The sequence below is a fragment of the Protomyctophum parallelum genome (genome assembly GCF_964188405.1).
Source record: "Protomyctophum parallelum genome assembly, chromosome: 11".
In the NCBI taxonomy this organism is placed as follows: Eukaryota; Metazoa; Chordata; class Actinopteri; order Myctophiformes; family Myctophidae; genus Protomyctophum; species Protomyctophum parallelum.
Window position 1 is genome coordinate 1,187,410 of NC_139707.1, and position 14,474 is coordinate 1,201,883.

The window sequence follows — 14,474 nt, forward strand, 5'->3', positions numbered from 1 at the left end:
TCTAATGTAATCCTGGACACTACACTTCCTCTGCCAACCTGGGAGAGCAACGGACTGACCTCATGCTTCCTTCTATGCATGAGGAGTCCAAGCTGCTTCTTTTCACCTGACAGGGGAGAGTTTCCCCGGTCGGACAGAGCGTGGAAAGACCACGTTATTTCGACAAGTTCCTTTCCTCTCCATCAGGCCCCCCTGGCTGGCCAGGGGGAGGTAGTTTAGAGACCAGGATTACTGCATGTTTTTTGTGAGGGTACCTACCCTAGGGGACACGGGGAGAACATGTGAGGGTACCTACCCTAGGGGACACGGGGAGAACATGTGAGGGTACCTTCCCTAGGGGACACGGGGAGAACATGTGAGGGTACCTACCCTAGGGGAAACAGGGAGAACATACAAACTCCACACAGAAAGGCCCTTTCGCCAACCCCGCCTCGGGTATGGGCTCTGATGACGCAGAGGAGAGAACACGCCCCCAGCGCCCAAAGCGGGAATCGAACCCAGGACCTTCTAGCTGTGAGGCGACAACACTACCGGCTGTACCACTGTCCCCCCTCTTGGTTTTATTTTTTATAAAGATTTCAAACTTAATAAACAAATCAGCTCCGTCGTTAAAACTATCTTCTTCCAATCATCGCCACAGTCAAATCCTACCTCCCCCTAAAAACAGCTGGAGATGGTTATCCATGCTTTGATTTAATCAAGAATAGAGTATTGCAACTCTTTGTATATTGGCATCGACCAGGCGTCACTCAGGCGTTTACAGCTAGTGCAGAACACAGCTGCCCGCCTTCTCACCGGCACTATAAAACATGAACACATTACTCCATGTCTGCCCCTCCCCATTAGATCTGCTCAGATAGATGCTTTAGAAATAAAGTTTGATTTGATTTGACTTGGAGTACACAATTCAGACACCAGATGGAGTTCATGTTTCAACCTTTGATCAGTAGAGTGGTGTCCATCTTTGAAGTCAATAAGTCCATGCATGGACGAGTCACTCTTCATGGAGACACAGCTGGCTACAGGAGAGACTGCTCTGTGATGATCAACCCTGTTACAAAGAGAGGATCAACAGGATTTATAGACAATCATATCAGGCTTGGCAATTTCATAGTCTAGGAAGTTCTACTCAAACGTGATTAGTCTTAGTTGAAAACAAACAAAAAGCTTATAAAGTTAAACCTAAACATTCAGCTGTAAGCATTGACCACCGCTATTTCAGTTATATAAGTTATTTAAAATGTCAACTTTCTCACCCAAAATGAAAACAAAACTGAAATCATGTTTTTTTACCACCATCCGACCATAATATCCTTTAGCTCCCTGGGTGTGTTAAGTTCTAACATCCACCCATTTCCTAGAAATCTTGGTTTTATTTTTACTTTTTTCAAAAAATTTATCCCACGATTTTCACCCGGTGTCAATTATCTAATGTAATCCTGGGCACTACACTTCCTCTGCCAACCTGGGAGAGCAACGGACTGACCTCATGCTTCCTTCTATGCATGAGGAGTCCAAGCTGCTTCTTTTCACCTGACAGGTTGTTGGTTGTGAAGGAGTTCATGTTTCAATCACCCGTCTGGTCAATTCAAATTCAAACCTTTGATCAGTAGAGTGGTGTCCATCTTTGAAGTCAATAAGTCCATGCATGGACGAGTCACTCTTCATGGAGACACAGCTGGGTACAGGAGAGACTGCTCTGTGATGATCAACCCTGTTACAAAGAGAGGATCAACAGGATTTATAGACAATCATATCAGGCTTGGCAATTTCATAGTCTAGGAAGTTCTACTCGAACGTGATTATTCTTAGTTGAAAAAAAAAAGCTTATAAAGTTAAACCTAAAACATTCAGCTGTAAACATTGACCACAGCTATTTCAGTTATATAAGTTATTTAAAATGTCAACTTTCTCACCCTCAATGAAAAAACCCCTGAAATAATATGTTTTTTTACCACCATCCGACCATAATATCCTTTAGCTCCCTGGGTGTGTTAAGTTCTAACATCCACCCATTTCCTAGAAATCTTGGTTTTATTTTTTTTACTTTTTTCTAAAATGTTATCCCACGATTTTCACCCGGTGTCAATTATCTAATGTAATCCTGGGCACTACACTTCCTCTGCCAACCTGGGAGAGCAACGGACTGACCTCATGCTTCCTTCTATGCATGAGGAGTCCAAGCTACTTCTTTTCACCTGACAGGGGAGAGTTTCCCCGGTCGGACATAGAGCGTGGAAAGAACACGTTATTCCGACAAGTTCCTTTCCTCTCCATCAGGCCCCCCTGGCTGGCCAGGGGGAGGTAGTTTAGAGACCAGGATTACTGCATGTTTTTTGTGAGGGTACCTACCTACCCTAGGGGACACGGGGAGAACATGTGAGGGTACCTACCCTAGGGGACACGGGGAGAACATGTGAGGGTACCTACCCTAGGGGACACAGGGAGAACATGTGAGGGTACTATACCCTAGGGGAAACGGGGAGAACATACAAACTCCACACAGAAAGGCCCTTTCGCCAACCCCGCCTCAGTATGGGCTCTGATGACACAGAGGGGAGAACACGCCCCCAGCGCCCAAAGCGGGAATCGAACCCAGGACCTTCTAGCTGTGAGGCGACAACACTACCGGCTGTACCACTGTCCCCCCTCTTGGTTTTATTTTTGATAAAGATTTTAAACTTAATAAACAAATCAGCTCCGTCGTTAAAACCCTCTTCTTCATCCATGCTTTAATTTCATGAAGAATAGATTATTGCAACTCTTTGTATATTGGCATCGACCAGGCATCAGGCAAGAGAGGATCAACATGATTTATAGACAATCATATCAGGCTTGGCAATTTCATAGTCTAGGAAGTTCTACTCAAACGTGATTATTCTTAGTTGAAAACAAACAAAAAGCTTATAAAGTTAAACCTAAACATTCAGCTGTAAACATTGACCACAGCTATTTCAGTTATACAAGTTATTTTTTTACCACCATCCGACCATAATATCCTTTAGCTCCCTGGGTGTGTTAAGTTCTAACATCCACCCATTTCCTAGAAATCTTGGTTTTATTTTTACTTTTTTTTTATTTATTATCCCACGATTTTCACCCGGTGTCAATTATCTAATGTAATCCTGGACACTACACTTCCTCTGCCAACCTGGGAGAGCAACGGACTGACCTCATGCTTCCTTCTATGCATGAGGAGTCCAAGCTGCTTCTTTTCACCTGACAGGGGAGAGTTTCCCCGGTCGGACATAGAGCGTGGAAAGAACACGTTATTCTGACAAGTTCCTTTCCTCTCCATCAGGCCCCCCTGGCTGGCCAGGGGGAGGTAGTTTAGAGACCAGGATTACTGCGTGCTTTTTGTGAGGGTACCTACCCTAGGGGACACGGGGAGAACATGTGAGGGTACATACCCTAGGGGACACAGGGAGAACATGTGAGGGTACCTACCCTAGGGGACACAGGGAGAACATGTGAGGGTACCTACCCTAGGGGACACGGGGAGAACATGTGAGGGTACCTACCCTAGGGGACACGGGGAGAACATACAAACTCCACACAGAAAGGCCCTTTCGCCAACCCCGCCTCGGGTATGGGCTCTGATGACGCAGAGGAGAGAACACACCCCCAGCGCCCACAGCGGGAATCGAAACCAGGGCCTTCTAGCTGTGAGGCGACAACACTACCGACTGTGCCACTGTCCCCCCTCTTGGTTTTATTTTTGATAAAGATTTCAAACTTAATAAACAAATCAGCTCCGTCGTTAAAACCCTCTTCTTCATCCATGCTTTAATTTCATGAAGAATAGATTATTGCAACTCTTTGTATATTGGCATCGACCAGGCATCACTCAGGCGTTTACAGCTAGTGCAGAACACAGCTGCCCGCCATCTCATAGTCAGTATAAAATATGTTATAGACTAGTGTATATTGTTATAGTATATTGTATAGTGTTACAGTGTTATAGTGTTGTATATATTTATAGGAGGGTTGACATACTGTGAATCAGGAGGTCCAGGTTCGTTACTGAAGTCAGGAGGAATGCCTTTAGACCTGTCACTCTTCACAGACAGAAGGCTGGGAGTTGGAGACTCTGCTCTGTGGTGGACACTTCTGGAATCATACAGACAGAAATAACAATACATAAACAATAGAGACGTTCTGATTCAACGTATTGATGCTGGATGGACTGGAGGCTCCCTCTCTGCTCAGGAAAAGAACTAACCCAATGCACTTTGCACATTTTGTAGTTTTTTAGTATTTATTGGTTGTATTGTTATTGTTTCCTTTGTAGTTTAGTTTAGATTCTAGGAGTATTTTAGAGTAGTAGGCTATATTGTATTTTATGGCCATTTTAGAGCGCCGCTGTATAGGACAATAAACATAGGCCTATGTTATCTTTTTCATCCATGATTCAGTGTCAGTCTCTCTCTGCCTATTTATGGTTATTGCTCTCTTACCTGATAAAACGTGAACCTAGTGTGCCCTTGAACAAACTAAAGCTAAGAATAAGAATAACAAAAGAGTTTCCGTTGCTTTTCAATTAATAAAACGGTGGCATAGTCCCAGGTTTATTCACTCAATAGGGTTGTACAACATTGATACCTTTCACACTTTCAATAGTGCACCTCAAATAATTAATTAAGTCTTATAAAGTAATAACGATAAAGAATATTCTATTGCCTGATTCTGATGGCTGATTCGGCCTTGGTCACAATTACACCAGCTTCCCTGAATAGCACGGGACCTAATCGTAGCTTGAGAGGACGGATAAATACGATATCATTACGCATCTCCTTTACACCTGTGCGTACATTTTCGTTGTGAATGATGACCAGGGTGTACTATATTGAATAGTGTTATAGGTCCTCATTCACAACGGAAATGTACGCACAGGTGTAAATGAGATACGTAATATCCTACCTCTCAAGCTACGATTAGGTCCCGTGTTATTCAGGGAAACTGGTGTAATCACTTCATTTGTGCGGATCGCCGGATGTACCCGTTCCGCATTTTTCCCAAGCGATTCGCCTGGTGTCGCCTGGTTTGATGGAACATCCACGCCCATTCCACACCATATAAGGCAACAGGAAATATCAAAATACGTCATCATAGCCTGCACAGATCAAGTTATACAACAGTGAACCGCGATGAGCTTGTAGAGCAGTTAATTTTGACAGGCGGGTCTCTGCACTGACAGATCTTCAAGCAAACAGCACAAGTTATATGTAGGCCTATATAATTATAAACAAAACTTGCCAACTTGGCACGCATTGCTTCAATCCTTGTTAAATAAGTTAATAAATTACGTTAATAAGTTAACTGATACAGTTACTGTTACTTTCACTGTTTCACATAATGAGAAAGAAGTTAATTTGTACAGTTCACCACACGACCAAATGCTATATTAAAACTCGCCAATGATAAAAGCCCTTACTGATGAATTGCCATGCACTGCAGGGTTATAAAATCTGATAATTTTTTTTGATTTATTGATTACTGGGGTGATTGATGAGGCGTGAGCTTAACGTGAGTGGACAGGCATTTACGTGGATTCCCACATTAATTCGGAATTCATGGATATCTCTGTGAACTTGATGGTGACGTTGGTTGGTCTGAAACTCCGCAAATTGCTCCGCCACCTCTCACTATGGCGTACTCTGGACTCATTCAGTCAGGCAGTGGCAACCCCAGAGTACTTTTCTCCACAATAAACAAACTACTCAAACCAATCAAGAATTTAATTTAAAATACTCACCACAACCAGGCCCCCCTCTACCTCTCTGAAATCATCAACCGCCATGTCCCCTCCCGCTCCCTCAGGTCAAGCACTGCCAACCAACTGGAAACCCACAGATCCAACAAACGGACATGGGGAGACAGACAGGGCCTTCGCAGTGGCTGCCCCTTCTCTCTGGAACTCACTCCCAACCCACATCAGAGCTGCCCCCACCCCCCCACCTTCCAAATGTCCAAAAGCACACTCAAAACCCACCTTTTCAAACTGGCTTTCCCTACATTACCACACACACACACACACACACACACACACACACACACACACACACACACACACACACACACACACACACACACACACACACACACACACACACACACACACACACACACACACACACACACACACACACTAAATTTATTTAGAAGGCTTTAGTCTGTCAAAATTAACTGCTCTACAAGCTCATCGCGGCTGTTGTATATAATTTAAAGTTTGGGAATCCTCTGTGCCGGCTATGATGACTGATTTCGAGATTTCCTGTTGCCTTATATGGTGTTGAATGGGCGTTGATGTTCCAACTAACCAGGCGAATCGCTTGGGAAAAATGCGGAAAGGATACACTCAGCGATCTGCACAAATGAAGTGAATATCACGGGAGCAAATCGCAGTTTGATCGGACGGATAAATATGATATCATTACGCATCAGTTACACTGTGGCGTATTTCTCCTTTGTGAATGAGGAGAGGACCATAGTGTGTATATTGTATAGTGTGTATATTGTATAGTGTGTTATGTGTATATTGTATAGTGTTATAGTGTGTTATGTGTATATTGTATAGTGTTATAGTGTGTTATGTGTATATTGTATAGTGTTATAGTGTGTTATGTGTATATTGTATAGTGTTATAGTGTGTAATGTGTATATTGTATAGTGTTATAGTGTGTATATTGTACAGGAGGATTCACATACTGTGTGTGTGGAGGTCCAGGTTCATTACTGAAGTCATGAGGAAGTCCTTTAGACGTGTCACTCTTCATAGACATGTAGCTGGGTGTTGGAGACTCTGCTCTGTGGTACAGACTTCTGGAATCATAACATTGTTTGTGTGAATGACATTGTCAATTATTTTTATTATTTGTATTATTGTTACATTTCATTTTATTTATACAAGGGTAACATCTTTTAGTTTCCTCTCACAACATTGCAGCGAAAAGAAAACTAAAATTGCAAAAAACATTATATAAATTGTTATGCTGTGGTTTTACTAGGCATGTGAAATACTGTAGTTACAGGGCCTGGCCAAGAGGGGGCACAAGTACACCAGATTAGGACTAGGCAGTCAGTAGGAGGCAGAGCCATATAGATTGATCTTAAATCCCTTTATTTTAGTTTTATAGTAATAGTACAACATAAGCATTACAGAGACTTTAGATGTCACTGTACAATACTTACTAAATATACAATACAATAGCGGGTGATAGTTTAAACATGGCTTGTTGCATACTGTACACATACTGTACATATTACTGTTCACATACTATACATGCACACAAGCAGCCAGCCTGTCTACTGAACAGCACACTGATTTGTACCACTTCATTCACAAACTGCACACACAGTAACTTACAATCTGTAGATTAACTTTGAACAGGATTGATACAACATTATTAGATGTTACGTCTTGTTTTTGTCATTCATGTAACTTAGCATGAGATCACATAGTTGTATTATGGTGTGTTGTGTATATAATGCTGCTGCATTGTCTGAAGGAAGCCAAGTTTTACTCTTATGTACCTGTAGTGTACACAAGATGGAAGAATAAAGTACAGCATTGAACCTTGAATTGTATAGGAGGATTCACATACGTTGTATCTGGAGGTCCAGGTTCATTACTGAAGTCAGGAGGTTCATGACTCTTCATAGACACAGATGGAGGCTCTGCTCTGTGGATGTGATGTTTGTCAGCTCCCTCCTCCTCTCTCTCCTCACGGCGTCTCATCTTTGGTCTTCAGGAAACCTGTCAAGATTACAGTCACAATACAGCAGGAAACAGTCAATGCTGGCCTAGTCCAGGAGCATGCCACATAATGCCACATAATAGGCTCTTATTGTCACGTCAGCTCGTCGCTTGTTCGAGTCCCGTTCATGACGCCCTTTGCTGCATGTCTCTCCCCTTCTCTCTCTCCCTCTTTCCTGTCTGTCTTCACTGTAACTATCAACAAAGGCACAAAAGCCAAAAACTCATCTTAAAAAAAAAGAGAGGAAATGTTTGCTGTTTGCAAAATCTCGGCCACTCCCTGACTCACACTGACTCACACAGGAAATACACTGTAGACAATCACATAATGTCAGTGTCTGAATGTAAATCGTTGCGGTTTGTTTATTAGCAGAGTTCAATCTGTGGAGTGATGGAGTGGCTGAGATTTAGGGTATTGGAACTTGGTTCTAGGGTAAGATTTCAGCGTAAGCCAATCAGAGACAGACACAAACGTATGTTTTCTCATGCCAGTAAATCTCATTTGAATTGATTTGACATGAGTTGAGTCTTGCCTTCTGGGGAAAGTACTCACTCACGCGCGCGCGCACAGGCGCTGTCTGTCACTGAGGCATGCATCACCATAGTTGTGAGGTGATGCACAAAAGATGTCATGTGACAACATTTCACATGGAAACCGGTTGTAACATAACACCACCGCTGTGTGTGTGTGCGCACACAGATACAGGGCACTATAGGACAGCAGAGAGAGAGAGAGAGAGAGAGAGAGAGAGAGAGAGAGAGAGAGAGAGAGAGAGAGAGAGAGAGAGAGAGAGAGAGAGAGAGAGAGAGAGAGAGAGAGAGAGAGAGAGAGAGAGAGAGAGAGAGAGCTATGTGGATAGGGGAGGCACTGAGCTGGACCATGGTGTCTATTTCTGCTCATCTAAATATTGACTGGACTGATATGTCAAGTAAATGCATTTATGCTAAAATATGTGATGACTTATATGGTGGCATTTTTCCCTATAAATATCTGGATGAAAATCAAAAGCGGGTGTGTATTAAAAATAATAGTAAAAATATATCCTAAAAGAAGAGAGACGTGATGTGGCTGGTCTCTGTGAGGAGACCAGCTGTACGAGCAGTTGTAAAATGGAGCTGCTTCGTCAGAACCGTTAAATGCCCAATTTTAAATTGTGGTGCAGACGAGACAATTGAGCACCTGCTAGTGGCCTGCCAAAGGTCTAGCTTTGTATGGGGGGAAAATGCCACAAATTGGTTTTAAAATTAAGATCAACTCTAATGCTGCCATGTACGGGGTGTTCGAGGAAAGAATGTCTGCTGTAGAACAGGATTTTTACTGGACTGTTATTTGCACCGTTGTAAACAAACTGTGGAAAACCAGGTGTGCCATGGAGGTAATCCACCAGGAGGCCATCTCGGGAGAGGTGGTCTTCATGGAGGTAATCCACCAGGAGGCCATCTCGGGAGAGGTGGTCTTCAAACAAATCCAAACTGAACTAAAAAGACAAAGAACTCTAGACGCACGAAAAAAGAAACTGACACCATGGCACCTACAGTATTAACAATAACATTGTAAAAAGAAAAAGAAAAAAACACTTTTGTATTGAAATGCATTGATTTATATACATTTATATTATTGTAACTTATATGTGTATATATGTAATTTTGCATAAATTGTAAACCCTGAATAATTTTCAATAAAGTATATATAAAAAGCAAAGAGTTAAGCACCCACTGACACAATAGTAAGCCAAATAGCACACACTGACTGAAGGCTGAAGCTCCCCTCCCCCTGGTCATTTTGCACACACCTTTACGGTGTTCACAGAACAGGTATTCAAACGCTAATACGGTGGCTTTGTTCCAGTGACCGCACGGTTCATTCACACTCCTGCAGCAACACTAATTCTTTACTGTTGATCATGCTAAGATGTTGGAACAAGATGCTGAAACAATTGAATGTGTTCGTTGTGAACTGTGTTCAGTTCTCTGTGTTGGTGTTAGGGATGCACCGATCCGATACTCGTATCGGAGATCGGCGCCGATCCAGGCTAAAATTCTAGATCGGGTATCGGATCGGTGGCCGATCCATTATCCGATCCGATCCGATCCGATAATTATGTGTAATTACAGTATGAAAACAACTCTACCTCCTCTGTGACACAGCAGTGTAGTATTGACAGTATAACATGTGGAATGCAGCCAGGCTAGCCTGCGCACACATTAACCTGGTCTAATTGTTGCACAGTTATTTAATAAATAATTCAGTGCATTTATATCTGTGTTTGTTACATTTTGTTTTACAAAGTTGGGAAAGTAATGTTTAAGTCAAGCCTTGATGTTGCCTTACACAAAATAATGATTCCAGACTCCACACAGTGAGGCATACAGCTTAATAGGTTATTACGTTTCTTTGTGGGGGGTATCGGATCGGTACTCTGTATCGGCAGATACTGGACCCCCATGTATCGAAATCGGTATCGAATGCCAAAAAGCCGGATCGGTGCATCCCTAGTTGGTGTTGTGTCAAAATGGTCGACTGTGTTTTAACACACAGAGTAGGCTAGGGAGTGTCTAGAGACAAAACAGGTTTTGCCAGTGTACGCACAACGCGTGATGTGTGTGTGGGTGTGTGTGTGTGTGTGCGTCAGTGGCAGCTGGAATGTGCCACGGGCCCTACGGCAAGATTGACAGCCCACCACCAACCCCCGCCCGCAGGGAAAGGCCGAGCGGGACCGTAAATACCACTTCAGAACCCTCAACGTGTCTCAGTTGCAACATACCTGAGGCAATGATTATACATAATGTAGGCTCACAGCACAGCAGGGCCGTGCAGAGAGCACTGGGGGGGCAGGGGCTCAAACTCCAGAAAAGGGCACATGTGTGGGCGCTCGTAGCGCGCCGATTTTTGGGGGTGGTCTTTTTGGGGAGTCTTTCCCTTGTGCCATTTCATGTCATTGGACAGTAAAATAAGCAATATGTTCTCATTAGTCTGAAACTAAAACTGACTGATGGCAGATTAAGATAATTCAATTATGATAGTGGAATTTATCATTACTTGTCAAATGTTCGTCTTGAAGGGCCAATGGCACTTATTGGCTCCCCACACAAGCCCTTATTGGTCCCCCATACAAGCCCTTATTGGCCCCCACACAAGCCCTTATATTGTGAGGTCCCTTTTCGCTCAGTTTCGTTCCCGCGTCATGGGCACTACACATTCAATGCATTTTTTCATAGATAACTGGACTTTGGGTTAAATGTTCTACTGCAGTATTTTGTCACAAGCCAGAAATGTATATAACCAAAAAACCAAAATCTTGTGCTGCTGTTTTTGTACTGGTGCCTTAGTTTACTCATATGTGAATCTAGATCATGAAATGTAACACATTTGTTAAAGAAAACGCTTCAACTTAAGTGATTGGCACACAGCACATGAAGCATACACATAGTAAATGTATCCAAAAGCTTATATTTCATACATAAACATTGTCACAACCTACTGTGTAATGAAAGGTAGAAAATAAAAGCAGTGCACCTCGGCCCACAAAGGCTACAAATCTATCAAATTGTTACCACACCCCCCTAAATTGAATAATTCAAAGAATGGACAAGACTAAAGACAAATGCAATAAAGGTCAGAATTATTACAACATATGGTATGAAACATTTATTCAAGTATCACAAAGTGTCACAGCATCTGACATTAATGTACAGCTGGCGACCTTTGGGGTCGCCATCGCGACCTCAATGGCTGCTAACTAAAACTGTTTTGGTTGTAAAACCAGATGAGCTACACATGCAGACTTTGTGTCTGTCGTGTTTTTGGACCATTACAAATGCGTTGGAATGTTTATCATTGATAGGAATATTTCTACCATTATACTGTATAAAACCAAGGACTGTATAAATTAATAAATATATAATAGCATCGATAGCTAGAGAGCTAGAGCTCCGGAACACCGGAACTGTATAAATACTTTTGGAAGTAATCTAATTACAACAAGATACTCTTCACCCAAACACTGAGGCACAGGGCCTGTAACAATATACTGAAGTGGTTCTAAAACCTTTTTAGACTATAATGAGTAAAAGTCAGAGTATAACAGAGTTAACCAAAATACCTTAGAATGAATTTGACAGACAAGGAAGACAACTTCCTTCAAGGGCAAAAAACATGAGGCTGGGTGTTATGGCAATCGGAAACTAAACAATTCTTATCTACCCACGCTGGCTAGGGGAGACGTGTTACTATCTAAACTCTGGCGGGGCCAGAACCATACTATTTTAAAGTCAGTGGGACAGCGTGACATCAAATGTCAGTCACAGGGCAATTCATAATCCATAATTCTGCAAGAGCATAGGGGACACCGGGTCATAGATCACATGAGAACCGTCATCCACCAAAATAACACATCTACAAAAGAAAAATACCTATCAATCATTATGATTGGGTGTAACTCGCGGTAACTTAACAGCGTGTTTGTGTGTGTGTGTGTGAGTGAGTGAGTGAGTGAGTGAGTGAGTGAGTGAGTGAGTGAGTGAGTGAGTGAGTGAGTGAGTGAGTGAGTGAGTGAGTGAGTGAGTGAGTGAGTGAGTGAGAGAGAGAGAGAGAGAGTGAGAGTGAGAGTGAGAGTGAGAGTGAGAGTGAGAGTGAGAGAGAGAATACAGTTTACTACCACGCATCAGAGTGTGTGTGTGTGCACGAAGTAAAGAACGATAAGCATCTGATGATGTGGTTTAGGGTTTTGTAATAATGGACATTTACTGGACTTGGAACTAGACATGGACATGGAACTAGACTTTGAAGCATTCACTCAACTCACCATACCATTCAATCACCTATAGATTGACCATACCATTCAATCACCATGGTAGGTTCACCATACCATTCAATCACCTATAGATTCACCATACCATTCAATCACCTATAGATTCACCATACCATTCAATCACCTATAGATTCACCATACCATTCAATCACCTATAGATTCATCATACCATTCAATCACCTATAGATTCACCATACCATTCAATCACCTATAGATTCACCATACCATTCAATCACCTATAGATTCACCATACCATTCAATCACCTATAGATTCACCATACCATTCAATCACCTATAGATTGACCATACCATTCAATCACCTATAGATTCACCATACCATTCAATCACCTATAGATTGACCATACCATTCAATCACCTATAGATTCACCATACCATTCAATCACCTATAGATTCACCATACCATTCAATCACCTATAGATTGACCATACCATTCAATCACCATGGTAGGTTCACCATACCATTCAATCACCTATAGATTCACCATACCATTCAATCACCTATAGATTCACCATACCATTCAATCACCTATAGATTCACCATACCATTCAATCACCTATAGATTGACCATACCATTCAATCACCTATAGATTCACCATACCATTCAATCACCTATAGATTCACCATACCATTCAATCACCTATAGATTCACCATACCATTCAATCACCTATAGATTGACCATACCATTCAATCACCTATAGATTCACCATACCATTCAATCACCTATAGATTCACCATACCATTCAATCACCTATAGATTCACCATACCATTCAATCACCTATAGATTCACCATACCATTCAATCACCTATAGATTCACCATACCATTCAATCACCTATAGATTCACCATACCATTCAATCACCTATAGATTCACCATACCATTCAATCACCTATAGATTCACCATACCATTCAATCACCTATAGATTCACCATACCATTCAATCACCTATAGATTCACCATACCATTCAATCACCTATAGATTCACCATACCATTCAATCACCTATAGATTCACCATACCATTCAATCACCATGCTAGGTTCACCGTACCATTTTAACAAGTTTTCAAACATTATATTCCAGACAAATTATTTATTTTACACAAATCCAGTATTTTCTTTCTCTTTTCATTTTCTTTTCCTCTTTTCAATTCAGTAGAAAATTACTGAAATGACTTTTTGTCATTACATATTTTAGAAAGACCCTGTATTGTATCATTTATTACACTCCCTGTGCTGTTTGCATCACGATTCAACTTGTGATTTAATTAAATTTAGTCCTACTAGAAATTACCAGGAAATTACATCTGGCCACAAACGATCACGGGATCTACTGAATGTGAAGGGGACAAGGTTTGGTGACAAACTGACATATTGAGCTTATGACACACATATGGCATCCCTAGTATCTCCTCTTCACATTCAGTAGATCCTTTGTGGAGTTTGTGGTAAAAATACATATTTAGGCCCAGGCCGTAGCGTAACGGTCTGGGCACCGGACTGGTAATCCAGTCGCAGTGTGCCGCGGGTTCGACTCCCGGACCCGACACGGCCTTTACTGCATGTCATCCCCCCATCTCTCTCCCGTTTCCTGTCAGCCTACTGTCTGTCCCTTCAAAAATCAATAAAAGGCGTAAGCCGCAAAAAAATATCTTAAAAAAAAAAGAAAAAACATATTTAGCTACAGTACCTGTTGGAATGCCCCCTAAAACAGACTAGACATTAGTTCCAGTAAAGTGATTAAAAACACCTACCCGATATTAATATTTAGGCTTGAATCCAATGTGTCAAAATGGAGTGCATGGTGTTCAGTTCTCTGTGTTGTTGTTGGCCGGGTTGTGAGGTTGTGTCAAAATGGAGTGCATGGTGTTCAGTTCTCTGTGTTGTTG

The 14,474-nt window shown here is 42.0% G+C and overlaps 1 protein-coding gene and 2 long non-coding RNA genes across 3 annotated transcripts in view; 2 read left to right on the forward strand and 1 right to left on the reverse strand.

The window, feature by feature from the left end:
• LOC310866472 (NACHT, LRR and PYD domains-containing protein 3-like) overlaps positions 1 to 14,474 on the reverse strand; it is a 362,173-nt gene that overhangs the window by 148,635 nt on the left and 199,064 nt on the right. Inside the window, exon 5 of the mRNA XM_083776089.1 lies at positions 3,997 to 4,110. Within this exon, the coding sequence (XP_083632215.1) occupies positions 3,997 to 4,110 (114 nt within the window). The remainder of the gene's footprint in view (positions 1 to 3,996; positions 4,111 to 14,474) is intronic.
• The window catches only part of LOC310866473, a 311,387-nt gene that overhangs the window by 138,881 nt on the left and 158,032 nt on the right, over positions 1 to 14,474 (forward strand). The gene's annotated exons all lie outside the window — the stretch shown is intronic.
• LOC310866474 overlaps positions 1 to 14,474 on the forward strand; it is a 117,314-nt gene that overhangs the window by 58,539 nt on the left and 44,301 nt on the right. The gene's annotated exons all lie outside the window — the stretch shown is intronic.